General features: G+C 43.4%; 1 protein-coding gene across 6 annotated transcripts in view; it reads right to left on the reverse strand.

Annotated features, from left to right (window-relative positions):
• The window catches only part of wscd2 (WSC domain containing 2), a 543,379-nt gene that overhangs the window by 91,766 nt on the left and 439,047 nt on the right, over window positions 1–12,566 (reverse strand). For all 6 annotated transcript variants that reach the window (XM_048555729.2, XM_048555734.2, XM_048555732.2 and 3 more), the window contains one exon: window positions 5,277–5,398. In XM_048555729.2, the coding sequence (XP_048411686.2) occupies window positions 5,277–5,398 (122 nt within the window). The remainder of the gene's footprint in view (window positions 1–5,276; window positions 5,399–12,566) is intronic.

Consider the following 12,566-nt stretch of genomic DNA (forward strand, 5'->3'; position numbering starts at 1 on the left):
ATGATCATCATTAGACCAGCTTTTTTAAAAAATTAAATTCAAATGTCACCATTTGCCATGGTAGGATTCAAACCCATGCCCCCCAGAACGTTTATCTTGGGCTGTGGATATCTAGTGTTCAGTGACATTACTACTACATCTGCACATGGAAACAAATCACAGAATCCCTACTGTGCAAAAAGAGACCATTCAGCCCATTGAGTCTGCACTGACCTTCCAAAAAAGCATCCCACACTGACCCAGGCCATCTCTGTAACCATGACTAATCCACCCAGCATGTGCATGCCTAGACACCATGGTACAATTGAGCATGGTCAATGCACCTAACCTGCATGTCTTTGGGCTGTGGGAGGAAACTGGAGCACTTGGAGGAAACCCACACAGACACAGGGAGGCCATGCAAACTCCACCCAGACAGTCACCGACGGGTGGGATCAAACCCGGGTCCTGGGTGCTGTGAAGCAGAGGTGCTAACCACTGAGCCAGCGTGCCACCATCGGATCCTCACAATAAGTCGGTTTTATAGAAAATCTTGATGGAGGAGAAGCAGAAAGATGGAAGAGTTTAGAAAGGGAATTTCTGATCTTCGATTTTGGTACCTAAAGGTTCTGTTGCCAATGGTGAAGCAATGAAAATGAGAGGTGAAAGGGTCATGGAATGGAAGGGTGCAGGTTTCTTGGGAATTGTGCAGCTGGAGGAGCTTAGAGAGAAAGGGAGGATAAGGCCATAGAAGGATTTCAAAATGAAGGCAAGATTTGTAAACGGAGGTTCCAAATTTGTCTCAACATTAGCCAAACTAAAGCATAGTTTGAATAATTTGAATAACTGAAGCAGATCAGCCATCGAAATGTAACAAAGTGAAGATGAATCCAATAGATCTGAAATGAAGTGGCCAGTTACTTTTAGGGATGGAATAAGGCCACAATAAGGATCACAATAAGCAGCTACATTTAAGGTAGACACTGACCTGACTTTCTAACACGTCTCTCAATCCATTCTTTGTTTAGAGACAGCGCACCATGTAAATCTCCCTGAATTCATGGGGTGACAACACCAGATTGATTCTTTTCTCTCAACATTACACCAAGTAATGAGATTCAACTTATGAATTACTGTCACTTGTTTCAAAATGATGGCGGAACTTGAACTGAAGAGTTTAAATGACCTATAATATGCACTTGAGCCTGGCCTATAACAAGGGCCACACTTCAAATGATCCCTCAGCACTAAAATAATCTGTCATGTTTTCAAATGCGGTTTGTTAATCAAAAACACTGTAGCATGGTCCACTTAAATTGATTGGCTTCTCAAGTCAATCAAAAAGCACTTTATCACCATCCACTTATAGTGATTGGCTCAAACTATGTGTTCAAATTTGTGTAATTTCCAAAAGCACTGCTATACACTTCACTGCCACATATTAAATCTCGCTCAAACTTCTACATTATCCTTTGACACGTTGTGACCTATACCTCAGATGGTTACTGGGCAATAACCTGAGTGTGCTCACCTGAATGCCAGCTTTTGGGTTTTATTTATAGATCAGTCTCAGAACAGAATTCAAATATAGCGAAGGGATGATGGAAGTTCTGCCTCCTGAGAGATTAAGACATTGGTTCAGACTTGTTCTGGAGACTTAAGCACAAGTTCAAGAGTGATACTTAGACTGCAATATAGAAAGAATGCTGCACTATTGGAAATGCTGACTTTCAGATGAAACATGAGACCAAGGTCTTTTCTGAGGGACTGACTCCCTGGGATACAGTTCACCATGGTACCCTCCGCCCTCTTGCTAAAACATTCTACACTGTTATCAACTGACCCTTCTTCACTGTAGACAGTGAAGCCCCAATCTTAGCCTGTCCCACAAAAGAGAATGGAATGGTTTCTGCTTAACTAAAAGCCAAAAGAACTGTGGATGTTGTAAATCACGAACAAAAACAGAAGATGCTGGAAAAGCTCGGCAGGTCTGGTAGCATCTGTGAAGAAAAATCAGAGTTAACATTTCAGGTCCGGTGACCCTTCCTCAGAACTGTTCTCAGAACGTTAACACTGATTTTTCCCTCACAGTTGCTGCCAGGCCTGCCGAGCTTTTCCAGCATCTTCTGTTTTTGTTCGTGAATGGTTTCTGCTTGTTGGATTTTACATGCCATTCATTTTGATAGAGAAGTCAGACAAACTGCAGACTCTTCCTGCACATTTTACACTATCGCACAACATCAACATGCCTCCAAGAAATCCAAAGTTCGCGACACCAATATAGATTACCAATCCATACCCTTTATACTGGCCCTCAAAGAAAACTGCCCACAAAGAGATGGGGGCCAGTGTGGTGTGGTCTCCCCCGATATTAATTGGAACAAGTTAAGACCATTGCCAGTCACCCAACAGCGGTGATGCCTTTGGGCAGGATGACCAGCCAATTATAATGAGAAATCTTCACAAACAGCAAGCCAGAAATTGAAATGCACCAATTACCTTCATTTTTTTATACATTTTACGAAAGAGGAAAAAAAATTCAGACATGCACATTAGAATTTGAAATAACATAAATCTTTTGATGAATAATTAAATAATGAGAAAAAAACTATTGACTTTTCTCCTAATCAAAAAATACATAAAATTACAATAAATATAACATCAGACTTCCAGAGACAAAGAGTTGGTTCAGCAATGGTTATGACTTGGTTCACTGCGGACAAAGTACTCATGGACAAGGATGGGAGTGGTCCTAAAGGAAGAGTTCTAAACTGGGGGAAGGCCAACTATACCAAGATTCGGCAGGATCTGGGGAATGTAGATTGGGACAAACTGTTTGAAGGTAAATCCACATTTGATATGTGGGAGGCTTTCAAGGAGAGGTTGATTAGCGTACAGGAGAGACATGTTCCTGTGAAAATGAGGAAGAGAAAAGGCAAGATTAGGGAACCATGGATGACAGGTGAAATTGTGAGACTAGCCAAGAGGAAAAAAGAAACATACATGAGGTCTAGGCGACTGAAGACAGATGAAGCTTTGGAAGAATAAGGAGAATGTAGAGCGAATCTGAAACGAGGGATTAGGAGGGCTAAGAGAGGACATGAGATATTGCTGGCAAACATGGTTAAGGAAAATCCCAAAGCCTTTTATTCACATATAAAGAGCAAGAAGGTAACTAGAGAAAGGATTGGCCCACTTAAGGACAAAGAAGGAAAGTTATGCATTGAGTCAGAGAAAATTGGTGACATTCTTAACGAGGACTTTGCATCGGTATTCACCAAGGAGAGGGACATGACAGATGTTGAGGTTAGGGGCAGATGTTTGCTTACTCTAGGTCAAGTTGACATAAGGAAGGAGGAAGTGTTGGGTATCCTAAAAGACATTAAGGTGGACAAGTCCCCTGGTCCGGATGGGATCTATCCCAGGTTTCTGAGGGAAGCGAGAGAGGAAATACCTGGGGCCTTAACAGATATCTTTGCAGCATCCTTAGACATAGGTGAGGTCCCGGAGGACTGGAGACTTGCTAATGTTGTCCCCTTGTTTAAGAAGGGTAGCAAGGATAATCCAGGTAATTGTTGACCGGTGAGCCTGACGTCAGTGGTAGGGAAGCTGCTGGAGAAGATACTGAGGGATAGGATCTATTCCCATTGGAAGAAAATGGGCTTATCAGTGACAGGCAACATGCTTTTGTGCAGGGAAGGTCATGTCTTACCAACTTAATAAAATTCTTTGAGGACGTGACAAAGTTGATTGATGAGGGAAAGGCTGTAGATGTCCTATACATGGACTTTGGTAAGGCGTTTGATAAAGTTCCCCAAGGCAGGCTGATGGAGAAAGTGAACTCACATGGGGTCCAGGGTGTGCTAGCTAGATGAATAAAAAACTGGCTAGGCAACAGGAGACAGAGGGTAGTAGTAGAAGGGAGTTTCTCAAATTGGAGATCTGTGACTAGTGGTGTTCCACAGGGATCTGTGCTGGGACCACTGTTGTTTGTGATATATGTAAATGATTTGGAGGAAGGTGTAGGTGATATGATCAGCAAGTTTGCAGATGACACTAAGATTGGTGGAGTAGCAGATAGTGAAGGGGACTGTCAGAGATTACAGCAGAATATAGATAGACTGGAGAGTTGGGCAGATAAATGGCAGATGGAGTTTAATCCGGGCAAATGCGAGGAATGCATTTTGGAAGATCTAATTCAAGGGCGAACTATACAGTAAATGGAAAAGTCCTGGGGAGAATTGATGAACAGAGAGATCTGGGTGTTCAGGTCCATTGTTCCCTGAAGGTGACAACGCAGGTCAATAGAGTGGTCAAGAAGGCATATGGCATGCTTTCCTTCATTGGGCAGGGTATTGAGTACAAGAGTTGGCAGGTCATGTTACAGTTTATAGGACTTTTGTTCAGCCACATTTGGAGTACTGTGTACAGTTCTGGTCACCACATTACCAAAAGGATATGGACGCTTTGGAGAGGGTGCAGAGGAGGTTCACCAGGATGTTGCCTGGTATGGAGGGTGCTAGCTATGAAGAGAGGTTGAGTAGATTAGGATTATTTTCATTAGAAAGACGGAGATTGAGGGGGGAGCTGATTGAGGTCTACAAAATCATGAGGGGTATAGACAGGGTGGATAGCAAGAAGCTTTTTCCCAGAGTGGGGGACTCAATTACCAGGGGTCATGAGTTCAAAGTGGGAGGAGGAAAGTTTAAGGGAGATATGCGTGGAAAGTTCTTTACACAGAGGGTGGTGGGTGCCTGGGATGTGTTGCCAGCGGAGGTGGTAGACGCAGACACGTTAGTGTCTTTTAAGATATATTCGGACAGGTACATGGATGGGAGGGGAGCAATTGGACACAGACCCTTAGAAAATAGATGACAGGTTAGACAGAGGATCTCGATCGGCGCAGACTTGGAGGGCTGAAAGGCCTGTTCCTGTGCTGTAATTTTCTTTGTTCTTTGTTCTATTCTGAGTTACAATTTAACACGTACCTTACAGGCAGTTTTCACACATATAACAGTGCAAAAGGCGAAATTTTCATCAGCTCAGTGACTTCTCATTGGATTACCTTCCATGACACAACAATGAGGCATGCTGGGAATGCAGCAGGCAACAAAACTGGCAACAGCAACTGGATTTCTACATTTAACTGCAAACATGTGGATTCCAGAGGTTGCTGTCAGTTTAACAGTCGCAATGGCTATGAACACTGACAGTATTATTATAACTGAAAAATTGCTGCCATTTGGAGTTTATCTTTTGTAACAGATATCTAAGTCAGTTAACGTTGTCCTGGTTACCTTCTCAGTGCAGAAATCCACACACTTATCCACAGACATGTTCAACAAGACGTTGCCTGTCGGCAGGGCAAGGGAGATATTATCGGGTCTTTTAAAGCATCCTCGGAACACAGCACTCCCATCTGTAATCAGAAATCACAGGGAGGGGTGGAAAATAGTGACTTATATGTAGAGTTCTCCGCCACACTGCACTGCACTCTCAGTATTGAATACACATTATCCCCATTGCATCGTACAGTTTGATGAATAGCCCTTACAGGAGAAATAGCATAAGTCATCTGCAAAATTAAAGAAAGCTGCCAAGAGGGATGTCACACATGAAGGATGGATCTCCGCCAAAGAAGTCAAAGAGTTGGGAGTTTTTGCAGTGAGCTCTGCGCACTATTCCTCCTCTACATTTCAGCTCTAAGATTTAGCCAAGGGATCGTGATTAAAGCTGAAAAGTGATGGTATTTAACCAAAATTTGGTGTTTCACTCCATTTCAAGATAGCAGAACGTTATGGAAGTCAGCTTTTCTCTTTGTACGCGAGTTGAGGTCGTGGATGTGCTCGCCAAGTCAATGGGTTTGGTTGCAAACATTTCGTCACCCTGCTAGGTAACATCATCAGTGTGCCTCCAGGAAAACATCGGTGTTCCGTCCTGCTTGTTATTTATATGCCTCGGTTTACTGGTGTAGTTAGTATCACTTCCGGTTCTGCGGTTTGTATATTGGGTCCAGTTCAAAGTGTTTGTTGATGGAGTTCCAGTCAGAATACCAGGCCTTCAGGAATTCCCTGGCATGTCTCTGTTTGGCTTGTGCAACTACCGATGTGCTCTCCCAGTTGAATTTGCACCCCTCGTTGTCCGTGTCTAATGAGGCAAGTGAGAATCGGTCGTGTCTTTTGGTGAATAGTTGGCGTTCATCTATCCACACTGTCAGTTTTCTTCTGGTTTGGCCCATATAGTATTTCTCACAGTCGTTGCGTGATATTTTATATATGACTCCAGCTTTGCCACTCCTGAAACCAGCAAAACTGGGGTAATATACATACCATGGGTACGGCAGAACTGGGGTATATACAAAATACCACGCAAGAACTGTGAGAAACACTATACGGGCCAAACCAGAAGAAAATTGATAATATGGATACATGAACACTAACTAGTCACTGAGAGATTCGGCCAATTCTCACTTGTCTCTCTACACGCGGACAACGAGGGGTGCAAATTCAACTGGGAGAACCCATCCATAATTGCACAAGCCAAACAGAGGCTTGCTAGGGAATTCCTGGAGGCCTGGTATTCCGACCGGAACTCCATCGACAAACACATTGAATTAGACCCTGTGTACAAACCACAGAGAAACAGAACTGGAAGTAATGCCAACCACCCCAGCAACCCAAGGCTTATAAATAACAAGTGGGACAGAACACCCATGCTTCACCGGAAGCGCACTGACGATGTTACCCAGCAGGGGGTTGAAACATTTGCAACCAAACCCACTGACTCAGTGAGCAAGTCTACAACCTCGTCCACAACCCGAGCTACAAATGGCCTTGAAAACTTTCAACGTATGTGAGTTTTTCAGTCATTTAAAGGTTACTGAAAATGGTATCTGATTGCATGGACAGCCTCTCGGCTGCCCCCTTTCCAGCGTTATTGATTCTCGGCTGGCTACAAGCTTACAAAACACAGACAAGTGAGGAAAAAAGCCAAGCAGAAGAATCATAGAGTGACAGTTTCTGCTTGTACCTCAGATTTTAAAAAATCGAATTTTGTCTTCACAAATACGCAAATCAGCGAAATCAATCAGCTCGAACCATACGAGAGACACGAGGGGAAATGTTACTCATCCACTCACTGATGAGGATGGTGCTTGCTGCACGAACAGTGAGCAAGAACTCCTGTTTGTCTTGGCCCCAGAGAAATGCTGCAACGTCACCTGGCTCCCCCTGACAACTGAGACTATGCAAAACCTGTCTTCACTGCAGCGTTCCCTGAGGTCTGGGGAAACTCACCAGGCCACAGTTAAACTTGCAGCTTAACTAATTAAATCCAATTTTTTCCCCCTCATTCTTAACTGGGTGTTGCTGGCAAGGCCAGTATTTATTTTCTATCCCTAATTGCTGCGATTTGAATAGCTTGCTTGGTCAAATCCAAGGGCAGTTGAGACTCAGTGTGGATCAGACTGGCAGAAGGTAGATCATAGAATCCCTACAGGATGGAAGCAGGCCACTTGGCCCATCATGTCCACAAAGACTATGCAAAGAGCATCCCACCCTGGCCCACACTCTCATCCTATCTTGTAGCCCTGAATTTCCCATGGCAAATCCACTTTGCCTGCACATCTTTGGACCCTGGGGGGAAACCGAAGCACCCATAGGAAACCCACACAGACACAGGGAGAATGTGCAAACTCCACACAGCCAGTAGCCCGAGGGTGGAATAGAACCTGGGTCCCTGGCACTGTGAGGCAGCAGTGCTAACCACTGAGCCACCATGCTACCCATTAGAGAATCCACTTCTTAAATTAGCAAACCAGGTTTGTTTTTAAACAACAGTTGATGATAGTTGCCATGGTCAACATCATTGAGGCTTGTTTTACATTCAGCTTTAGTTCGAATTCTGCCAGTGATGTTGGCAGGGTTTGAGCCTGTGACCCCCGAGATTTAGCCTGGGACACTGGGTCACTGGCTCCTATGACATCCCGTCACCTTCCCTCCCTACCCCATTGGCACACTTAAAATGCCAAGTCACAGGGTGGGTTAAGCTGCCTCCCTCTTGTCCAGCCTCAGAGGTAAGACTCAGATATCTGTGAGTTGGAGCAACAATGTCAAGGCATTTGGAATGGTTGTCCTTTTAACTCCCTCCAATCTGCACCCAAGCCCAACCAGGTTTGAACTCAGCAGCTCCTCCAACCAGTTTCATTGATAAAGGGTTTAAAATCTTCTCTGTTCATCATTGTTACAGCCCACTCACAGGATAGCTTGCTGTTAAACGTATACTTCCCGTGAATGCAATTGCATCTGTGGACACGAGAAAAGAAACACACACAACACACTGTAATCCTCCTGCACTAATGATCCTTTAACGCTTCTCACACAGTTAATGAACCACTTAACCCAGATAAATGACAAGAGGTTCCGCAACTCAGCAATGGATATTACTGCTGCAAAATACCTGCTATTCTGAAATCCTGCACGCTCTCATAAACATGGATGATGGATACTTGCCTTAAAGGGAGCCCCAACTATCGACTCCAATACCATCGCCCGTTGTGACTCAAAGATAACATGTTGCATTTTTGTTGCGCCTGGAACAAAATGCAACTTCCACTAAAGCAGCAAGTATGGTGACAGGTCTAAATGGCAGACCTTGCAGCATCTCCAAACACTGTGGGATACCTGCCCACCGAACAATCGATTCACAGAGATTTGGAAGCAGCCCCAAGCTTGATACAAGCCTGGTTAGAGATAAAGAAAAAACAGCAGATGCTGGAATCCACGATAGACAAACAGGAGGCTGGAAGAACACAGCAGGCCAGGAGGAAAGGAACGGTCGATGTTTTGGATATTACCCTTCTTCAGATACTGCCTGGCCTGCTGTGTTCTTCCAGCCTCCTGTTTGTCTACCATAATACAAGCCTGAGCCCCGTTGTGTCCAAGCCTAAGGCTCCAAGCAGATTATCATCCGTGAGCTCCACAAGTCATCCTGCAGAGTTCTGACTGACCTTCAAGAGCACACCCTTGCTCCCAAATCTGCTGCTGTAGCTTCCATCCAGCAACACACCTTATTGATTCTCTCATATCCCCCCAGATCATGATCCTGGGCGCAGCAGGGTAATGGCACATCTAGGGTCTAGGCGCTGCGATTACAGGAGATTTACAAATGTAGAGGTACTACATGCAGCATGTGATCATGTTCTGGGATTGCGTACATTTTTACAGAGACTCCGGCCGAAAGGATAACCAATAAGGGAGTTCCTGCTGCCCCTTATGCCACTCTCTCATTAAATAAATAACAAGGTTAAGCTGGCTGCAACAATGTTATCACAACACCATTTAGGCCATTTCAGAGCAGCACTGCAGGGCTTAGCAGTCAATTCTCTTGAGGGCGAGAACTGTTTTAGGCCTTCCTGAAAATCTCAAACCTCCACCAAGTAAAGAAAGTTTAAAGACTTGCATTTACATAGCCCCTTTCCAAACACAGTGCATCCCAAAATCATACAACAGCCAAAGAAATGCACCTGAAGTGTTATTCCTATTGTAGTGTGCACAGCCAATTTGCACACAGCAAGATCCCACACTCAGCAATGTGATAATGGCCCAGATAACCTGTTTCTGTGATGTTCATTGAAGAACAACTTCATCCAGGATATCAGGGGTCACTTTCACATTATCCTTACAAGGGACACAGGCATCTTTGATAAGGCCAATGTTTGTTGTCCACTCATAACTGCCCTTGAACTGCTGGGCTATTTCAGAAAGCAGTTAAGAGACAACCACGTTGTTGTTGAGCCTGTAGGCCAGACCAGGTAAGGATGGCAGATTTCTTGTCCTAAAGAACAGAGCACCTGGCTTGATTGGCACCACATCCACAAACCTCCACACTCTCCACCACTGACAGTCAGTACACATCACTGCTACTATCTACACGATGCAGCACAGAAATTTGCCAAAGATCCTTAGACAACACCTCCCAAACATTTGGCCACTTCCGTCTCGAAGGACAAGGGCAGCAGATATAATGGGAACACCACCCCCTGCAAGTTCCCCTCCAAACCACTCATTGCCCTGACTCTGAAATATATCATCATTCTTTCATTGTTGCTGGGTGAAAATCCTGGAATTCCCTTCCTAATGCCATTGTGGGTCAACCCGCAGCAGGTGGACTACAGTGGTCCAAGAAGGTAGCTAATCACCACCTTCTCAAGGGGCAACCAGGAATGGGCAATAAATGCTGGCCAGCCAGCGATGCCCATATTCCACAAGTGAATAAAATAAAAGAACATCAGTGAACTAAATGGGTTTTTCTAACAACTGATGATAGTTTCATGATCACTATGACTAAGATCAGTTTTTATTTTACTATTGCAGAACGATTAGCTGATCTTAAATTACAAAAGCTGCCCTTGTTCCTCCTCAAAACAGTACCATGCTTTTACAAGTTTGTCTGAGATGGTAAATCCTGGGCAATAGACAAGCCCACAGTTAATGTAGCACTGTTTCAGCACAGCCTTGCAATGTCAGTCTGAATCTTCTGCTTGAGTCCTCAGAGGTGGAGATATGAACTGCTACCTCAGAGAGGATAATGCTAATCATGCCACAGCTTGCAAAGGTAATCAAGTAAGCATTATGAAGGTCAACTATGTTCCAATTTTCTCCAACAAGTATTATGACCATAAATTAGGAACAGAAATAGGCCATTTGGTCCATCAAATCTGTTGCCCCTTTCGATCGTGGCTGGTTGTTTCTCAACTTCACTTTCCTGTCTTCTCCCTGTAACCTCTGATCCCCTTACTAATCAAGAATCTGTCTATATCTATCTCAATACACTCAATGACTTGGTCTCTCTGTTGTTCTGCGGCAATGAGTTTCACATTTATTCCCTGATTACTTTTTCGTTAACACTTGTTGAGCCCTCCTTCAGGCCAGTTCGAGAGAACAAGAGCCTAACAGTTGTGAGGGTTTAGGCAATATAACTCCAGCTCTGTGTGGAGAACGCCACATGTTCCATCATTAAACATGTTGAATGGTCAATGGGCAATCCATTTCAGAAAAAGTAACAAGTGGGCAAGTAGAAAAATATCACTGGTAGAAGTTGTTCTTTCGAGTTTGGGGTTATGTAGAGTGGAGTAAGGAGGCTTCATTCTGAATCTGAAGGTGCAAAATCTGGCATGGCCCTAATTTTGATGCTGACTCTGGGAAAAATAAAAGACATTTTTACTATCTCCAGTCTTCAGGAGCGGTTTCCAATCATTATTGGAATGTTTTCCCTATTACTGTGGGCCATTCTATAATAATATTGTGCAAATTAATTGAAGGAGCTGATCATGTCATTCTGGTGACTGAATGAATAAATGCTAATATGCGCCTCAGAGGAGAAGCAAATTACTGAAAATGATGCATTAAATAACAATCATTACAATCTACTTTAACTAAGGTATTCAAAATTAAATTACATTTCAGTTAGACAATGTCATATAAACAAATTAACATGTGCAATACTTTACAGGAAGATTAATTTGAGGCCAGCACTGGTTGATGGAATTCTTGGAAAAACGTGTGGCGGCACAGGGAATCAAAACATTTCAGTTGTATTTCATTTCACTTTGTAACTTCTGCCTTTCCCAGTAGCTGTGGCTCAGTGGGTAAAACTCTCGCCTCAGATCATTGGGGTGTGGCTCCTGTTCACGAATGCGTAGACACTCAGGGCAGTACTGAGAGACCGCTGCACTATTAGGAGGATGTTATGCCTTTGGACATGATGTAAAAACCTTCTCTAGCACATGTAATAGATTCCATTGCATGGCTTCAAAGGAAGGAAAGAGAATGTTCTCTCTGGCATAGAGACTCGTGTAGTCATAGAGGTGTACAGCATGGAAGCAGGCCATTCGATCTGTTACGGAGAGGAAGGTTAAATGAAAGAAAATCCCTGATATTCACTTTATGAGTCACAAGTAACAATCTATTTATTTAACCTTAACAGTGATCAAATTAACAGAATTACAAATGCAGAGCAATTCCCAATTAACTACTAACTATTCCCTAACTGAACTAAATTCTACCGTATGCTGTTCTAATAAACACAAGTCCCACTTATGTAAACACAAGTAATAAGAAAATAAATTAAAACTTAATGTCTCAAAGTCTACACACCTTCCCTCTAATGTTTTCTTCTGCTGATCCAGCTATCAGGGATATTTTGGCTGTAAGGTCTTCTGCGAGTAATTTTAGCTAGGAGTGCTGTGGTACCATTTATGGACATGTGCTGCTTTCTTAGAGAGCTTAGTGATTTCTTATGAGAGCTAATGCTTACTTCTCAGATGGCAGATCACTCTCACAGTGATTTTCAAAAACCCTCTCCTTATAGACCTTGGCTGACACATCAATTTTCTTACAATAGCGTTGGTTCAAGTTTGTCAAAACCATCAGATTTAAATTCAATTGGCTTTCAATCAGTAAATGCTTAGTTTAAATTAATTGGCTGATTCCAGCTAGTTGCCAAAACATCAAAACAAGCCTAAGATTTCCAATCAGACAGCCAATTGATACATGGTTCAATTTCAGAACTGACTGTACATCTTCAGC

The sequence above is a fragment of the Stegostoma tigrinum genome, chromosome 26, assembly GCF_030684315.1.
Source record: "Stegostoma tigrinum isolate sSteTig4 chromosome 26, sSteTig4.hap1, whole genome shotgun sequence".
Lineage (NCBI taxonomy): Eukaryota > Metazoa > Chordata > Chondrichthyes > Orectolobiformes > Stegostomatidae > Stegostoma > Stegostoma tigrinum.